At 40.1% G+C, this 20,086-nt stretch overlaps 1 protein-coding gene and 1 pseudogene across 2 annotated transcripts in view; both read left to right on the top strand.

The window, feature by feature from the left end:
• SRGAP1 (SLIT-ROBO Rho GTPase activating protein 1) overlaps positions 1–20,086 on the top strand; it is a 284,958-nt gene that overhangs the window by 245,010 nt on the left and 19,862 nt on the right. For both annotated transcript variants that reach the window (XM_049625895.1, XM_049625894.1), the window contains exons 16-18: positions 11,520–11,625; positions 15,733–15,957; positions 17,916–17,995. In XM_049625895.1, coding sequence (XP_049481852.1) covers positions 11,520–11,625; positions 15,733–15,957; positions 17,916–17,995 — 411 coding nt within the window. The remainder of the gene's footprint in view (positions 1–11,519; positions 11,626–15,732; positions 15,958–17,915; positions 17,996–20,086) is intronic.
• On the top strand, positions 12,612–15,633 carry LOC125919289 (COMM domain-containing protein 1-like; annotated as a pseudogene).

Raw genomic sequence — 20,086 nt, forward strand, 5'->3', positions numbered from 1 at the left:
CCCACATTAGCCTTTTTAACCCCTCCTTCTCTGTGCTACAGAGAGAATTCAGGGAAGAGGTTAAGAATGTAGGCTTTCAACTCAAATAGCCTGGGTTCAAATTGCTCACCAGCTATGTGACCTTAGGCAAGTTTCTTAAGCTCTCTGCATCCCAGATTCATGAGCTATAAAATAGGGAGAATAAAGGTGCCTGGGTGGCTCAGTCAGTTGAGCGTCTAACTCTTGATTTCAGCTCAGGTCACGATCTCACCGTTTGTGAGATCGAGCCCCATGTCAGACTCTGTGCTGACGGTGCGAAGCCTGCTTGGGATTCTCTCTCTGCTCCTCCCCAACTTGTGTGCTCGCGCTCTCTCTCTCGCTCGCGCTCTCTCTCTCTCTCTCTCTCTCTCTCAAAATAAGTAAACATTTCACAAAAATAAAACAGGGAGAACAGCAGACCACATATCACAGGGCTGAGAAGTAAATGAGCTTATACATGTGAAATACCAGGAGGAGTGCCTAGCAAAGAGTATGTTCACTGAAATGCCTACTGTGAGCTGCACAGGCCTGCGAGGTCTTGACAGATTATTCAGTTTTGTAGCCCTAATGCATGGCATCATTAATTCCAGGTACACAGTAAGTACATCACTCATAGTCGTTGAATGCCACCAAGATTTCACCAGAATTCTTTTGTCGGCATTCAGGCCTAAAAGCCTGGCTCTTGTTGAGGATGAACTCACCAGGCGTAATTCTGTCTCCACCCCCACCTCACACAGCCTGATGTCTTGTGTGGGGTTCAGAACTGTGCCTTGTGTGTCCATTCCAAGGCCCTTACATAGCCTGAGTCACCACAGTAGGCCTATGACCCAGCTGGAAAGAACTGAAAAGGAGGTGTCACACTTCTGGAATTCTCCTTTGGCCTTGTTCAGAGACTTTCCTAATATCCTAGCCAGAAAGTTAAATCTGGAAAAATAATAAGCACTCTACGAGGCTCGGTGGTTTTCTAGGTACATACATCTTATCAACATACATGTTTACATGTACCAGTGGGATAAAGTGCGTTGGACTGCCCTGTCAGTCAGTGTTGTAAAATCACTTCATACTTTCATTGAACAAAAAATATTATTGTGGTTATGAAAATCTGAACTGGCGCACCTGGGTGGCTCAGTCAGTTAAGCATCCAACTTCAGCTCAGGTCATGATCTCATGGTTTGTGGCTTCAAGCCCCGCATTGGGCTCTGTGCTGACAGCTCGAAATCTGGAGCCTGCTTTGGATTCTATGTCTCCCTCTTTCTCTGCCCTTCTCTCTCTCTTCTCTCTCAAAAATAAACATTAAAAAAAAAAAAAAAAAAAAAACAGGAGTCCCAGGTTTGAAGGTCGCTAAGGACGCTAGAGAGTAGAGATGCTGGTTAGTTACAGATTTAACTGTGCTAGTCATTTAGGTAGTACTGTCAATGTTACTTACTGTTAGTGCTAGAGTTACAAAGTTGCATAGGTATTGAGCAGTGTGTCCCAACCCTACTTTTCCCCAGAAGTCCTGTTATTTTTAGTGCACATTTTTGCAGAATAGGAGGTTTTTCAAGAACATACAGTGGCACTGTTTATAACAACCCCTTTTCTTCCAACATCTAATCTCTTAAAAAGGAGAGGATTTCTAGCTATTATTGATTTATCTCTAGGCAAGCATTTTTCTCATACCAGTGTGACCCTGATGTATATACCGTATTTTTTTCTGGATTTTCAATCAATTCTTTGAGAGTGGTATAATATGTCATTCATCATTATATCCTTTCACTGACATTACAGTTTTTGATCATCTGAACCATTGATTAATTGCCTTCAGTGTGCAAAACTTTCTAGGGATTCAAAGACTTGATTTTTGCATTCAAGAGGTTTAAAAAAGTAGTAAGAGAGCTAAGATGTTTACAAATAAATGCAGTCTAAGTTAGTATGTAATAGAAGCACAGAGAGAGAGAGAGAGATCTCATGTAGGTTGATAGTTTATATCTGTGTCATCTTCTCCTGGCATTGCTATAATTGGACTGATTTTTCCTACTAAAGTAATTTCATGTGGTATTTACTTTGTATAGAAAAATCTTCACTTTTCATCTTTTTTAAGAGTTTACATAGCTGTCTGGTTACCTACTACTTTTTGCTTATTTTTTGGAGAATTTGGGGGAAGATTTTTTTTTTTAATGGTGAGTTGTTATTGTGCCATTTCCATGTCCGTAAATACTACATTCCTTGGAAGCTTGCAAATATACGCGGTAAAAGAAAATTGGCATTAGCACGCATGCACGCGCTCTTTTTAATGCGCACTATTCATTCCCCAATTCGCTGCATATTTCTTTTTAAAAATTACCCGGATGAACACCTGGTCGACTCCAGTGCAATCTAAATTTGAAGTGACGTACTTGGTAGTGTCTCAGTTTCTCACCGAGGATTGTTTTTGTTTGGTTTTTTTAAACCATGCACTTTGTGAATGGTTTTGTAAATGCTCCAGAGTGTGCCCACACATTCTGGGCAGCTCCTAGAATGGCCATAAACCATGGCCTTGAGATTCCCTAGGGCAGAAGTCCACTGGACTTGCCCTACAAGAGCTATTCAAGCAATTTGTGGTCTTTCCTGGCTGCCTCGGAGCTGGGAAACCAGAGGACACATTTGCACTTCATTTTACGTTATGTGTTGTTATCCAGGTGACTACTTGAGCATGAGGAAACCTTTTTAAGGGGGTCTTTTACCTACCACAATACCAACATGTAGTCTTTGAGACTACTCGACAAGTACACAAAAAGCATGTGAAACAAAATATTGTCCCACATAATGCCGCTACTCAGAGACTCAATGGTATGTACACATTTTCTTGCATTTCCTTCTGCTCTTTTTGTATTCGTGGGCACACACAACTTTTTTTTTTTTAAGCCAAAGTGGAACTGAATGATCCATTCTGTTCATAGTCAACCTTCTTTTTGACTCTTTTTTTTTTTTAAACGCTTATTTATTTTTGAGAGAGTGTGTGTGTGCAAGGCAGGGGAGAGGCAGAGAGAGAGGGAGACAGAGGATCTAAAGCAGGCTCTGAGCTGTCAGCACAGAGACCAACATGGGGCTCGAACTCACAATCCATGAGATCATGACCTGAGCTGAAGTCAGACATGTAACCAACCAAGCCATCCAAACACCCCTTGACTCTTTTATTATACATAATTTCACTTATAAAGCTATAAAAAGATGCAGAAAATTACAATGAACTCCAGTATAAATAATCACCTAACTTGAACAGTTTTCATTTCTTGAACAAAATTATCCCACCTGTACCCCTTCCATCATCCCTCTGACATTACATCACTTCCTCTGTGTGTATGAATATCTGGGAGGTGAAGACTCTTCTCTTCTTCTTTTTTTTTTTTTTAATATAGCATAGCCATAATACCATTATCATACCTTCAAAAAATAACAGTAATTTCTTAAAATCATCAAATAACCAGCCAGTACATTTTTAAAATAACTGTATTATGCAATTAATATGTGATCACTGTAGAAAAATTAGAAAATAATCTAGGAAAATAAACCAGCTGTGACTCCTCTACATATAGATAATGTAAACCTTTTTGGTATGTTCCCAGTTTTTTTCCTATACGTATACCTATGTACTTTTTTTTTAAGTTTTTTATACCTATCTACTTTATAAAAAAATTTTTTTTAACGTTTATTTATTTTTGAGACAGAGAGAGACAGAACATGAACGGGGGAGGGTCAGAGAGAGGGAGACACAGAATCTAAAACAGGCTCCAGGCTCTGAGCTGTCCGCACACAGCCTGACGCGGGGCTCAAACTCATGGACCTCGAGATCATGACCCGAGCCGAAGTCGGCCGCTTAACTGACTGAGCCACCCAGGCGCCCCACCTATCTACTTTTAAAAGCAGCTTACTGAGATATAATTCTCATACCATACAATTCCTTCATTAAGGTGTACAAATCAATGTTTTCTAGTATATTCACAGGATTATACAACCATAACCACAATTTTAAAACATATTTATGACTCCAAAAAGAAACCAGAATTAGCAACCATACCCCATTTACTCATTCCACCCCCAGGACCAGACAACCATGAATCTACCTGCTATAAACGTACCTATTCTGGCCACTTAATATATAAATGGAATTATACAATCTACGGTCTTTGGGGACGGGTTTCATTTACCTAGCGATGTTCTCGAGGTTCACCCATGTTGTAGCATGTATCAGCACTTTATGTTATCGCCAAATACAATCGTCCATTGTATGGATATACCACAGACTTTTAATAAAAGGGGATCATACTAAATGACTGCTAATGGATGTGAGATTTCTTTTTGAGATGATGAAAATGTTCTAAAACTGACTGAGATCATGATTGATGAACTGTGAATATACTAAAAACCATTGAACTGTATACCTTGCATATATGAATTATACATGAATTATATCTCAATATATCTACTTAAAAATGGTACTATATCATTTGCTCTTTAAAAGCCATTTTTCAAATTTAATGATGTTATTAACGTTTTCCTGTGTCAGTAGGTATTTTATAAAGTAAGATTTTAGTGACCATATAATGGCTTTTATTTAACACATCCTAGTTTTAGAAATTTAGGTTGTTTCCAGTGATTTTGCAATTAAACAAAATACTATGATGAGCCTTTTAGTACATAAATCTATTTGCCCATTTCTAATTGTTTCATGGAAAAAAATCTCTTGTTTTGTCTTCCTGGTTCTCCAGCGTGTGTTTTTGTTGCTGAAAATTCTTTCAGCTTTGTAGCATACGTGATGGTTTCTGTCTGAATTCTAAATTTCTGTTTGATGCCTTATTAGGGGTTCCTTTTACCCCTAAAAATACGGAACGGGCTTAGTCTCTGAACTGAGTAAGTGAAGCTTCCTAATCTAAGACTGTTTCTTTACTAACCTTGATCATTCAGCAGGAGGAGAAACATTTTGTATTTATTTATTTCTACAGTTGTTGCTATTTAGGAGAGAACGTTATGGTTTAATTCACAGAACTCAATCTATTAATGATTAATTAGGAAGATTTTCAAGCATTTCGTTTCTCACCCAGAAGAGCAGCCAGTAACTCATCTCAAGGCTAGGCTAAGATTCATCTAAATGTACTAGAACATCTCTCTGTTTTTCTCTTTCGCTTTCATTCACACACATACACTATTACGTGCACACAATTGATTGGTACCTTGACAATTTTCGGAACCTGACAGTGAACCTAAAAATGGCATTGGGCTGGGAATTTCACCTTGAATACTGCCTGTTGAGCTGTGGAGCTCAGAAATATTTGTGTACCTGCTCTTCAATAAACCATTTCTGAATATGGCCGTTAATTTCCTTCCCTCTTGTCATACCTGGGGATAAGCTTGCATCTTGTGATTTATTACTTGTTTACTGACAAACAAATACTTTTGCACATAGCGCACAGAGAACTGGTATGTTCAGAGTAATGGCCATTTGAGCTTTTTGCCATTTTGTCAAGTAACTGTGTTTTGTGGTGAGTTTTTCACACACATTTACACAGAGCTGTCAAACCCCCATGCTGTGAAGTTGGGATGCTGACATGGGAACTGTGCAGTGCCAGGAAAAGAACATAAATAAGCCTAGGGAGCTCTGAGCCTGTGACCAAGATTGGACGAATGCCACTTTTACCTAATTACATGAGATTCCGAATTGTGGAAACAAAGGCCAGCTTAAAAGAGACCCACACGAAATACTGGTTTTCCTTTCTGACAACTCTTCTGAGGGGACGAAAAGATCCGTCTTTTCACGCAGCAGAAAACGGTGAGACATCATGAGTTGCTGCGCTCAGAGCCAGCTGGGAATGCACATTAATCAGAGCGTCCGCAGCAACCATAAATTTTGACCTGCTAACTGGACTTGGGAGAGTAAATGAGTCATTTGTGCCAGAGCGAGACTCCTGTAGGATGTGTGCCGTAGGCCTGTTGAGCAACCAGCCAGGTAATATCTGAGTCCTGCTCACAACCATCACGCTCCGAGGCCTTTGGGATAGATAGATCTGCTGCCACTTCAGGGATGCCAACGATTCCGCTTTGCTTTGATTTACGTTTCCTGTAGTTGCAGAGAACGTACACCTGCCTCCCGTGATCTTCTCTGGCATTTTTGGTGTCACTTTTTTACATGCCTGTAGCTTCTCTCTCCTGAAATCCTTCATTTGCATCTCATGGTGCCCTCCCCTGACCTATTTAGTTAATTGTGGTAAAATATACATAGCACAAAATGTACCATCTTCTCCGTTTGAAGCATACGGTTCAGTCGTATTAAATACATGTTCCGCAGCCATCACCGCTGTCCATCTCCAGGACTTTTTCATCCTCCCAAACTAAAGCTCTATACCCGGAAAGCAGTAACTACCCCGCTCCTCGCCCCCCCCCTCCCCCAGCCTCTGACAACCACTGTTCCACTTTATGTCTCTGTGAATCTGACTATTCCAGGTACCTTATGTAAGTAGAACCCTACAGTCTTTGTCTTTTTGTGTCTGGCTTATTTCACTTAAGTTGTCTTCAAGGTTCATCCATGTTGTATCAGAATGTCATTTCTTTTTTTAAGGCCGAGTAATGGTTCATTGTGTATATGTACCACATGTGTTGATCCAGTAATCCATCAATGAACATTTGGGTTATTTCTACCTCTTGGCTATTATGAATAATGCTGCTGTGAGGTTGGTATCTAAATACCTGTTCTGTGGAACTGTTGAATTGCTGAGTTATACACCTGAAACTAATATTACACTGTATGTTAACTAACTGGCATGTAAATAACAACTTCTTTAAAAATTAACAAATTAAAAGAAAATTAACCACTCAATGAACAAATACCTGTTTCCCCAGATGTGGTTGTTTTGGGTTTTTTTGTTTTTGTTTTTTTTTTTAATAAAGCTTCGAAACTACCTTTAAAGGGTATGGGAACTAACTTTAGAACTGAGAGATAGAAAAAAAAAAACAAAAAAAACTGAGAGATAGAAACCAGAGGATCGTGAATTAAAATTAAGCCTCTTGGAAGTAATTGCCTGTGTCCTCTTCCAGCCTGAAAATGACTTGCCCCCTATGGGATTTGGCAAAGATTAAAGATTAATAATACATTAAGAATGGTTCCTTTCATTGGGAATGCGAGCTGGTGCAGCCACTCTGGAAAGCAGTATGGAAGTTCCTCAAAAAACTAAAAATAGAACTACCCTCTGACCGAGCAATTGCACTACTAGGCATTTATCCACGGGATACAGGTGTGCTGTTTCGAAGGGACACGTGCACCCCCATGTTTATAGCAGCACTATCAACAATAGCCAGAGTATGGAAAGAGCCCAAATGTGCATCGAGGGATGAACGGATAAAGAAAATGTGGTATATATATACAATGGAGTATTACTCGGCAATCAAAAAGAATGAAATCTTGCCATTTGCAGCTATGTGGATGGAACTGGAAGGTATTATGCTAAGTGAAATTAGTTAGACAAAGACAAAAATCATATGGCTTCACTCATATGAGGACTTTAAGAGACAAAACAGATGAACATAAGGGAAGGGAAACAAAAATAATATAAAAACAGGGAGGGGGACAAAACAGAAGAGACTCATAATTATGGAGAACAAACTGAGGGTTACTGGAGGGGTTGTGGGAGGGGGGATGGGCTAAATGGGTAAGGGGCACTAAGGAATCTACTGAAATTGTTGTTGCACTATATGCTAACTAATTTGGATGTAAATTTTAAAAAAAATTTTTTAAGAAAAAAATATAGTTCTTTCACATTCTTCCTTTTTTTCCCTCTAAGACCCCAAAACTAGCTCTCCCTGACAGTTGACCTTAACCTTATACTGAGGATTAGCCTAGAGAATCAGTAGACTTAACTCTTGAAACAACCCAGATCCTCAGTAAACAATGGCAGAAGTGTTTGTTGTTGTTTTGTTTTTAATAATAACCATTATATGGCTGGAAAAGAGTGGACGGTGTTGCCAGTCAGAAGACCATTAACAGAATAAGTCATCATTTCAATTTATAATTTGCATAAATATATTAAACTTTGTAACTGTTTGGTTTGAGGCATGAATCGAAAGTCACTTATGCATGCAATTTTTTAAGGACCTGAGAATAAATGCTAGGAAATCTCAATATTTAGTTTTAAGATTAGGTCATAAGTGATTTCAAGTCAAGGTTGAGAACCACTGCTTTTAAAGGAATTGGAACGGGAAACTGAATTAGGAAAGTATTATCATGGTCCCACTTAGAAATAATGAAGACTTCAGTTAGGAAATCAGCAGTGAGATATCCAGAGATAGAAGCAGTAGAACTTATGTCCCACAGAAAATTGAAAAATGAAGTGAAAATACCACCTTCCTAGAAGGGATGGTCCTGACCTCGAGACCAGACACGTTTGCCATTGAAGAGAACCAAGTAGAGAGGGTCACATTTGTGGGTGGGAGAAGGTCAAAGGTCAAAAACCTAGTAGAAGGAGAGTCTATTGGCTATTGTGTCAGAAATGAAGGCCTGACCAACTCATCTTTGACAAAGCAGGAAAGAACATCCAATGGAAAAAAGACAGTCTCTTTAACAAATGGTGCTGGGAGAACTGGGCAGCAACATGCAGAAGGCTGAAACTAGACCACTTTCTCACACCATTCACAAAAATAAACTCAAAATGGATAAAAGACCTGAATGTGAGACAGGAAACCATCAAAACCTTAGAGGAGAAAGCAGGAAAAGACCTCTCTGACCTCAGCCGTAGCAATCTCTTACTCAGCACATCCCCAAAGGCAAGGGAATTAAAAGCAAAAGTGAATTACTGGGACCTTATGAAGATAAAAAGCTTCTGCACAGCAAAGGAAACAACCAACAAAACTAAAAGGCAGCCAACGGAATGGGAAAAGATATTTGCAAATGACACATCGGACAAAGGGCTAGTATCCAAAATCTATAAAGAGCTCATCAAACTCCACACCCGAAAAACAAATAACCCAGTGAAGAAATGGGCAGAAAACATGAATAGACACTTCTCTAAAGAAGACATCCGGATGGCCAACAGGCACATGAAAAGATGCTCAACGTCGCTCCTTATCAGGGAAATACAAATCAAAACCACACTCAGATACCACCTCACGCCAGTCAGAGTGGCCAAAATGAAGAAATCAGGAGACTATAGATGCTGGAGAGGATGTGGAGAAACAGGAACCCTCTTGCACTGTTGGTGGGAATGCAAATTGGTGCAGCCGCTCTGGAAAGCAGTGTGGAGGTTCCTCAGAAAATTAAAAATAGACCTACCCTATGACCCAGCAATAGCACTGCTAGGAATTTACCCAAGGGATACAGGAGTACTGATGCATAGGGGCACCTGTACCCCAATGTTTATAGCGGCACTCTCAACAATAGCCAAATTATGGAAAGAGCCTAAATGTCCATCAACTGATGAATGGATAAAGAAATTGTGGTTTATATACACAATGGAATACTACGTGGCAATGAGAAAAAATGAAATATGGCCTTTTGTAGCAACATGGATGGAACTGGAGAGTGTGATGCTAAGTGAAATAAGCCATACAGAGAAAGACAGATACCATATGGTTTCACTCCTACGTGGATCCTGAGAAACATAACAGAAACCCATGGGGGAGGGGAAGGAAGGAAAGAAAAAAAAAAAGAGGTTAGAGTGGGAGAGAGCCAAAGCATAAGAGACTGCTAAAAACTGAGAACAAACTGAGGGTTGATGGGGGGTGGGAGGGAGGGCAGGGTGGGTGATGGGTATTGAGGAGGGCACCTTTTGGGATGAGCACTGGGTGTTGTATGGAAACCAATTTGACAGTAAATTTCATATATTAAAAAATAAAAAAAAAAAAAAAAAAAAAAAAAAAAAAAAAAAAATAAAAAAAAATAAAAAAAAGAAATGAAGGCCTGAAAAAAAAAACCAGCCTGAGATTTTTGAGTAGGATATATGAATACCTCAAGCACAATTAAGAGTAAATGTAGTAATATGAAATTAGAGTAAACTTCAAAACTGTTTCTGAAATATTCCTTGAGATATTTTTCTCATGGGTGCCTGACTGGCTCTGTTGGTAGAGATTGTGATGCTTGATATTGGGGTCTTGAATTCAAGCCCCACTTTGGGAATAGAGTGTACTTAATTTAAAAAATAAAAAATAAATATTTTTCTCAGACATATGCTTATTGAATGTGTTCAAAGTTGTACTTTATAAAGGGGCACCTGGCTCAGTTGGTGGTGCGTACAGCTCTTGATCTCGGGGTTGTGGGTTCGAGCCCCACATTAGGTATAGAGATGACTTAAAAACAAAATCTTAAAAAAATATATTGTACTTTAAAGTACGTCGAAATCCAAGAAAGACAACCAGACTTAAACAGAAAATAGGTTTTAGTCCCTATTCAAAGCTCCACCCTTCCAGCCAGGTAACCTGGGGTAAGCCACTTACCCAGTTCTCATTTTCCTAATCCATTAAGTGGGGATGGCATTACATGGCTTACCTACTCCCTAGTATTGTCATCTGCATTAAACTGGATAACAAATGTGAAAATGTAAAATATAGACCATTATGAAAATACTGGATTATTAGTATTTTTTTGCTGCTGTTCACAAGCACTTTAGTATTAAGAAGCTTTAGGCAATTTGTATTCCTAGTAAAGAGGTATATAATAATACTGGGAAGTCCCAGGTACCCCTGTCTTCAGGGAGCTCTCTCAGGGAAAACAGGATAAGGAAATAAAAAACTGTAAACACCATGGTATAAGTTCTGTGAGAGCCAGAATGAAACCACTAATGTATTTTTTTTTCTATTTATTTTTAAGATTTTATTTTAAGATTTAATATAAAACATAATTTTAAGTAATCTCTACACCTAACATGAGGCTCGAACTCACAACCCTGAGATTAAGAGTTGCACATTCCACCAACTAAGCCAGCCGGTCACCCCTCAAATCACTAACGTATTTCTAATGCCTAACTCAGTACCTGAAACCTAGTAGGCTCTGCTAAAATACATGTTTGAAAAACTGATGACGTATTATAACACAAGGTAAAAAGTCATATCATTAAAATACTACAATAATTTTGAGGAAGGAGAGATTCAAAGCCTGGTACATTGCCTGAATCATAGTAATAGACAAATAAATATAGGATAAATTATTAAATCATAAGGGAGATATCCCCAAAAGCTACTTTAGTTGACATGAAGCAAAAAGGAGTTGAAACCATATCAAATGCAAAATCTAGAAATAACAGCAAGTGAAAAATTATTTTTAAACCTAGAAGACGCTAAGTTGCTCGAGACCTTGGAAATCAGAAAAAACAGTGATGGGTCAAAGGAGACACTCAGAAATGGTGTTACACCCAAGCTGATCATGGATTCACTGTCTTGATTACAGTTACATCCCACCTAGGGCCAAAGGATTGCTTATGGTCGGATATGAAATTTGGTACTCAGTGTTCTACTTTAAATGTAGCAGATGAAAGGATCCTGACCATGTTCTCTTCTGTCTGTAGGAATAGATAATCTCTATGAGAGGGCGCTTCACATCCGCAAACTCCTCCTGACCTTGCCTAGGTCCGTCCTTATCGTGATGAGGTACCTCTTTGCCTTCCTCAATCAGTAAGTACCCTAATGCTCTGCCAAAATGCCTGTCTTCCATTCCGTTTGCACTGCTCTGAATTCTGTTTTTGTTCTTCGATTCTGTAAAATGTACATTAGGTCCCATTTATCAGCAGAGTCGAAGAGGAGATGATTAAATGTAGACCAAAGTTATGTTTTTCCTCAGCAGATCAAGGTCATTGCATGATAGATGAAAGATGCAGAAACTGTGGCCTTACATGCAAAAATATACAAATATTACTAAAAAGAACACTTGTTCAGTGAAATACATGTTTTTCCAACTTCCAAAGCTAATGTCATGAATGTTTTTGTCAAAATGATGCAACCCACCTGCTCACTGCAGAAAATGTCTGTGATTTTTGATGTTGTAGTCAAGGGAGGAGTGCAACTATAGGTGCAAATTATATACAGATCCAAGAAAGAGTGTCTGCAAATTCAATATAATGAGACCTCATCAAGAAAAAGATACTTCTAAAAGTCTCTAAGACAATGTCACAGAACCCTTAAGATAATCACTGCCTTATTTTCTTTTTTTTTTTTAATTTTTTTTTTTAACGTTTATTTATTTTTGAGACAGAGAGAGACAGAGCATGAACGGGGGAGGGTCAAAGAGAGGGAGACACAGAATCTGAAACAGGCTTCAGTCTCTGAGCTGTCAGCACAGAGCCCGACGCGGGGCTCGAACTCACGGACCGCGAGATCGTGACCTGAGCCGAAGTCGGCCGCCTAACCGACTGAGCCACCCAGGCGCCCCGAATCACTGCCTTATCTTCAAAGAAACTTTATTGTTATAATTTAGGCAACTGGATTTTCATTTGCATTACCTTATAATAACAAAAATGGGCCCCGTTATAAGACTATCTTCCTCAATTCATATCTGAGAGTCCCCTTGGTATTCAATGATCTAAGGGGAGTAAGCTCAGGGAAATGCCTTCTCCATGTGGCACAGATTCTCCCTTCCTAAAATTAGGATATGTTCTCTTCTCTACTTCATTAGACGTTTAAAGTTCTCAGAAGCCATGAGGACTTACTACAATCCTGCTAACCATTTCTGAAATCATACCCAGTCAGATTGACCCTGGAAACCAAGTATCATGGGGAAATGCTTGCAAGGAAGTAAAATATGCACAAGTGACAGTAGGAACCCATTTGTACAGAAGTCGCCACTGGAAATAAGCAGTATCTAGAGAGATGGATATACACTACGTGTAGGTTAAGTAGATGGCTATAAATTTTGCCTTTAAATAAGCCTAGTTACCCAGGCAGCTTTAAAAATCTGAAGGCTTGCTGACTATGGCAGGCAAGCTCGAGGGCTCCAAACCTCTGAGCAGGCTGCTGAGCAGCCTTGCCTAGGAAGCTTTCCACGGGCACCAGGGCATCACGGAGTTGCTGCTGCGGAATCGGCTCTATGTGGAGGCATCACCTGAAGAGCTCTGCCCCTTTCTGGCGAAGATGAGGGGGATTCGTAGGTCTGTTGCATCTGTAGACAACTAGCATTCTTGACTGCTTAAACCAAAAAGCAAGGTAGGGTCACATCTCAACAAGCTGCTGTCATTTACAAGCTCTGGAAGAGCCTAAGACAAAAATTCAAGAGAGCTTCATGAGCCAGAGCCTGTTGGACAGTGGGCTTCGGGGCCTGAACGAGAGAGTTGACGGCAAATCACATCCAAGGCACTCAGCTCAAATACGCACCCCTGTTGCTATAATGAAGCTGGAAATAGGGAAACGTGGACAGGAGCCTGAATTTCTATGAATTCAGGAATTTGACCTGCTTTGCTGAAAATGGAATTGTTGAAGCAAAGGTGTTCATGATCCATCCCCAGTGACCTTGGGTCGGGGGTGTGTGTGTGTGTGTGTGTGTGTGTGTGTGTGTGTGTGTGTGTAAATCTTACTCCCTCATTAGTATTAAATCCTCAAATTCATAAAAAACAAAAATCTGGAGGCTTGCTGTCTTCACCTTTAATTGCTTCACTTCCCCCAGTATGAAGTGCCTTTTGCATTGCTGTTGGCCCTCTGCATGCTGTCCCCACCGAATTTTCCAGACACACCTGAGCAAAACCCACCATGAACCAAAAAACCACAGTAGACTAGGAAAGCAGACCATAAATCAAGAAAGTTCTCAAAACCAGGGGCGCCTGGGTGGTTCATTTGGTTAAGCATCCAACTCTTGTTTTCGGCTTAGGTCACAATCTCATGGTTCATGAGTTCGAGCCCCTGCATCAGGCTCCGTGATGACAGTACAGAGCCTGCCTGGGATTTTCTCTCTCTCTCTCTCTGCCCCTCCCCACTCGCTCTCTCGGTCTCTTTCTCAAAAATAAATAAGTAAACTTTAAAAAAACTTTTTTAAAAGAAAGTTCTCAAAACCCGACTAGAACTCACCATGTATCTCAACAGAACAGCAAATGTGCCAGGAGTCAGCCGACTGGCATGACTTTCAGCATGTCTGCCTAAAGATGCCCCCGGCTTGCTACACCTGCCTTCATGCAGAGACCAGCCTCAGCCTCTAGGATGGGACACGTGGGACAGGAATTTTGAGAAAAGAAATAACCTATTCTCTTTTAATTGTAAAGTTGAAACCTGGATATCACATTTTTATATGAAGATTTTGCTCTTCAAGCCAGCACTAAATGAAAGACCCAGAAAGATGAATTGTGACTCTCCCTGTTGAGCTTACGTGTGTCTTTTGAAAATTAGACCATTCTTACTCTGAATCTCACTTGTCCTCGTGCATCCGTTTTCCAGATGATGTGTAACATGACCGTCCCCTTTATTGTGAACTTTTTTTAAAGACTGTCTGCTTGAGAAATGGCAGAAGGGAAAGACATATGTTAGCTGAGGAGATAATGCTTTTGTATTTTCGACTTTCTAGGCTATCAGTTCCTAAAAAGGGTAAGGTATCAGGTCATGTGGTATTTCACTGTCTTTGTGTCTGTCACCATCCCACAAATGTGGCTGAGTCTCTTTTTTCCTTCTTCCATTTGTCATCTGTTCACCTGGATTTTACATGTCCTTTCAAGATTGACATTTTCTTCACAAAAAGATAACGTCTCTAGCTTCTCCCTAGAACAACACTTTGTGCACATGTTAGAGTGAAAAAGAGCGGACTTATTTTGAGGCCCTTGTGGAAAATACCTCACAGATACCCATGGGGTCGAATTTAGAAATTAGTTTGAGGCAACCAGAAATCTCCCCAAAGTTTGTTGTTTGCCAGCTTTAAAAGGAACGAGATAACTGGGGATTCTTTTCCCCTTCTCTTGCACTTAACAGTGTCTTTTCTGACATTGACAGGGTAGTGTTGGTGGTCTTACCCAAAAACACATCATAAAGCCCAGAGTTGTTTGCCTTCTTTCAGTGGTTACAAAGAAAAGGGGCTTTGTTTTCCTCAAGGCTTTCCTCAAGATTTATGGGGAAAAAACTGAAATCTGAGATGTTTTTGATTAGTGGGAGGACAATTTTGACGACATCCATCAAGTTTTATGGAGCTCACTACTGACCTTCCTGGATTTACTTGAGTAGCATTTAGAGCCTGACCATAGTGTTTACAAATGAAACTCATTTACTTGATCCTGGTCTCCATTGTAATAGAAATTATCTTAAACTCTTGTGGCTTTGAAAAATGCCACTTAATTAAGTAAGTAGGATTTATATTCCCCTTTCAGTTTCTTTCTAGTTGAAAGTTTATAAGTTGCTTTACTTCCTTTGGAATTTGTTGAGCCAACTTAAAGTATTATGGAACATCATCTTATTCTAATAACAAAAACCAAATAAAATGCTTTGGATCCCTATTTTCAAAATATAAAGTGTTTTATTAAACATCAGTTTTCAGGGCACCTGGGTGGCTCAGTCGGTTAAGCATCCGACTTTGGCTCAGGTCAAGGTCTTGTGGTTCATGAGTTCAAACTCCTCGTTGGGCTCTGCACTTACAGCCTGGAGCCTGCTTTGGATTCTGTGTCTACATCTCTCTCTGCCCCTCCCCTGCTCATGCTTGTGCGCTCCCTCTCTTTCTCTCTCTCTCTCTCTCTTTTTCTCTTTCTCAAAAATAAACATTAAAAAAAATCAGTTTTGTTTTTTCTCTCTCGCCTTTTATAACTTTTCTTTTTCTCATAGCCTTTCACAGTACAGCGATGAGAACATGATGGACCCTTATAACCTGGCCATTTGTTTTGGCCCGACATTGATGCCCGTCCCAGAAATACAGGATCAAGTGTCTTGTCAGGCGCATGTGAATGAAATTGTCAAAACCATCATCATCCACCATGAAACTATTTTCCCGGATGCTAAAGAGCTGGATGGCCCTGTTTATGAGAAATGTATGGCTGGGGATGACTACTGGTAAGTCCAAGCATTTTAGTCTTTCCCCTGCCCTGGAAAAATCATGGAAGTATACATATCAATCCAATTAAGAAAAAGAATTGACTGTAAGTTGCCAAAGATTCCAATTTTTTAAAAAAAGAAGCAGCAGGAACCCTTCTTTAGATTAGATGAGAATACTAAGACCCATGACAGCATGGCCTCTCACTAGGGAAATTCCTATTCATCCCTTCCCTTTTCCCTCAAGGATGACATCCTTTAAGATCTATCCACCCTATTGTAACTTCTGTAGAGAATAGTGGTTTTGAAACGTATCATATAGAGCTGTACTAATTTTACTTTTATATCAAAGATAACTGATCGAACTGACAGATTTCAGTTTCATTCTGAAATAGTTTTGGCTGTAAGTATTTCAGGTTTATCATTTTAAAGGAGCCCTCTCAACCAAATATGTTTTCATTCTTATTTCCATTCTTACTAATAAATATTATCCTAACCAATTATAGTAGTAATGGTCGTTTTAAGCAAATTTATTTTAATCCTTGAACCCCTACTGTGTGCCAGCTCCTTGGTGCATGTGATCACTTTATACACTAACCACTCTACCAAGTAAAGTGAGGCCAAGAAGCCTGGCCAATGACTAATTGTAACTGCAGGCAGCCCAGGTCTGTCTGATTCCAAAGCCCACATGACCCTTCCCACTCAACAGTTGCCTCCCAGCCCACTTCAGAAACTGTTCTGTGCAGCTCAGATCCAGGAGCAGCTGGAAAGAGACCTATGTAAACCCATTCTGGACCCTCCTCAGGACACATCCCATTGCCTCACCGGGGATTAAGTAGAAGGTAGCTGAAAGATCCTAAGTACCTGAAAGTACACCTAAACCATAATAATGGGCTTAAAACACATTACGATTGGCTTATGCCTTAAGAAAACTGAAGATTAACTATTTCCAGAAGCACTTCTTTCTAAATTAACAACAAATCATGATAGATTCCAGTTCTATGATGTAGCCGGTAATTTTACACGTGAAATTCGAGTTTAAAAATATTCACTTGAGCACTTCCTATGTGCAAGGTACTGACTGATCTTGGCTCTAGGAAGATAAATGTATAAAACTCAGCCCTGGCGAGATGCATAATTTTATCTTCAGAGTCATACTTACTGCAAAGCCAGTATCTTAGCACTTCCAAATATTCAGGGCCATATCAGTAAGTTTTGCTCTTACTCCTTTTATCAAAGAGCGATATGTGGAGGTCCGGTCAATATTATCTGATGTGTTGTATCCTACAACTTTTGTGGTCACCGCTTTTCCACAAACAGGGTAAAGTCCCTAATAAGGAAGCTTGCAGCCAGTCACCTGTGCTTGATTGTGTCCTTTTCCCATTCATAGTGTTTCCACGGGCAATCGCTCATTTTAAACAGAGTCAGTGATAAAGCAGTTACTCTTTCTCGCCAACACCAGCAACTTAAGTGGGCTTTTACAGCAATGTCAGGTTTCTCTTTGTGGTAGATGCATCCCATTCACCAGCACATATTTGAGGAGTGTGGTAGTGTTAAAGGGTAAGTTTTTAAAAAGAATAAAATCGTGAGTCTCACGAATCTAAAATGAACACGTGTCAGAAGATGGGAAAGATACTACAGTCAATTCAAAGCAGAAATCAAAGAGCCATCAATTTATATGCAGTAAGGAATAGTGACATGAATTTACAAAAACTGGTGTAGCCGTAGCACAATAATCGCACTCCGCTAGAATTCAGCCAAACTTTAACTTCTGTGGATACGAAAGACCAGTCAAAGATGAAGGACCTAGACTCCCATAAGACCAGATAATCCTTGGAGGCTCCAGCGTCTAATGGAAAGGCTCTCCAGTAACTGACTCTTTTGCCATTCCAAAGTCCTACATCTTTACGTAGGGTAGCACTTGTTCATTTTCGAAATTCTTCCTTTGGCTTTATATGAATTTCTGTTTGCACTGGCAGTGACAGCCCATACAGTGAGCACGGTACGCTGGAGGAAGTGGATCAGGACGCTGGTACGGAGCCCCACACCAGTGAAGACGGTATGCCCTTGGACCCACACCATTATAAAACTAATCTTAATACCCACTTTTTTGGGAAGTGTTTATATTAAGAATTCAGTAGCTACAAAAGAATATTTATAAAATGTATGTAAGATATGAAAAATAATATTACAGTGAACACCACAGACCACCACCAAGTTTAAGAAAAAAGACAGCATCACCTTTGCTCTTCTCTGTTACCATTCCCTTCCTTACTCCCTCAGGGGTAACCACTATATGTTTGTTTTTACATGGTTTATTGTTTCATTTTCTTTTTTTATTCAATGTTTATTTTTTTTTAAGTAAAAAAATTTTTGTAATGTTTATAGAGAGAGAGACAGAGAGTGAGTGGGGGAGGGGCAGAAAGAGAGGGAGACACAGAATCCGAAGCAGGCTCCAGGCTTCGAGCTGACAGCACAGAGCCCGATGCAGGGCTTGAACCCATGAACCGCAAGATCACGACCTGAGCCTAAGTTGGATGCTTAGCCAACTGAGCCACCCAGGCACCCCCTCTAATGTTTATTTTTGAGAATGAGAGACAGAGCGTGGGAGAGGGGCAGAGAAGGAGTGAGAGAATCCCAAGCAGGCTCTGCACTATGAGCTATCAGCGGGGCTCAGACCCTCAAACCTTGAGATCGTGACCTAAGCCAAAATCAAGAGTTAGACTTTCAACAGACTGAGCCACCCAGGGGCCCCTCATTTTCTATTTTCCTGAACTTTCTGTAAATGGAATCCTACTGTAAAGACTTGTCATGATTATTTTCCACTCAGTATTACACTCCTGCGACTCACCCACATTGTTGCATGCAATTATAATCATTTTGTTTTACAACTGTATGATATCCCATTGTATTTACTTTGTTATTGGTGAATATGTGAGGTGTTCTCTATTTTTTGCCCTTAAAAACAGTGCTGCTACGAATATTTTGAACGTGTATGCTATCGCAGTACTGCAAACAAACAGGAGTTTCTCCAGGATATACGCACCTAGGAGTAAGCATGTTTTCAACTTGACTGGATAAAGCCACACTATTTTTGAAAAGAGTTCTAGGGGCGCCTGGGTGGCTCGGTCGGTAGGTGTCTCACTTCGGCTCAGGTCATGATCTCGCAGTTTGTGAGTGCGAGCCCCGCTTTGGACTCTGTGCTGACAGCTCAGAGCCTGGAGCCTGTCTTCGGATTCTGTGTCTCCCTCTCTCTCTGCCCCTCCCCTGCTCATGCTGTCTCCTTCTCTTTGTCTCAAAAAGAAATAAAACATTAAAAAAAAAAAAAAAGAAAAGAGTTCTAATTATATACACCACACCAGCAATATGTTGGTGTTCCGGTTGGATGTATTCATCCACACTTTATTGTATCAATATCAAACATTATAATCTTTGCCAGTATTGTCAGTGTGATGGTATCTTGTGATTTTAATTTGCATTTCTCTGATTACTGATAAAGGTGTTATTTTGCAATATAGAGTATTAATAGAAAATTTGATGTATAGTAACTGCCACAGATCAGGAGGTGATTACCACTGAAAAGCTACTTTGTTACAGTACCCAAGAGAAAAGGTACATCATGCCTCACGTGGCCACAGAGAAATGCACCAGGGTGGGTCAGAAGGCAGCCGTAGAAAGAGCAGGTAGGCAGGAGTCTTTGCTGTGGTTTCCACGGGAAGCAACAGTCAGGGCAAGGTAAGCGGGTTTCGGATTGGCTAGTTTGAATAATTTCAGCGGGCTCTGGGTTATAGGTGTTGTCTCTTGTCAGGAGATTACCTGGAGCAGGAGATTAGGACAGGTGGATAGTGACCCCAAGGAGGTGGTTGGGGTGTTGGGGCTCTGGATTGGTGGGTTTGTATTTGAAAAGCACACCAGGCGAGTGATTTACACTATCTGTAGGAATTGGTAAACCTTGGGAGGGATAGTCCCTCGAGCGGCACCCAGGCCCTGGATGTCAGAATACAGAAAATAAAAAATACAGTTCATATGGGTAGCTATACTTTACTAACTTTTACATGCTTCACTTTTTTTGTGAAATTTCTGTCAAGTCTTTTGCCCATTTAAGTCCCATTTGCCCACTGTCAGTTTCTCTGGGCTTTTTTTTTTTTTT

Source organism: Panthera uncia, chromosome B4 (assembly GCF_023721935.1).
Source record: "Panthera uncia isolate 11264 chromosome B4, Puncia_PCG_1.0, whole genome shotgun sequence".
Classification (NCBI taxonomy): Eukaryota; Metazoa; Chordata; class Mammalia; order Carnivora; family Felidae; genus Panthera; species Panthera uncia.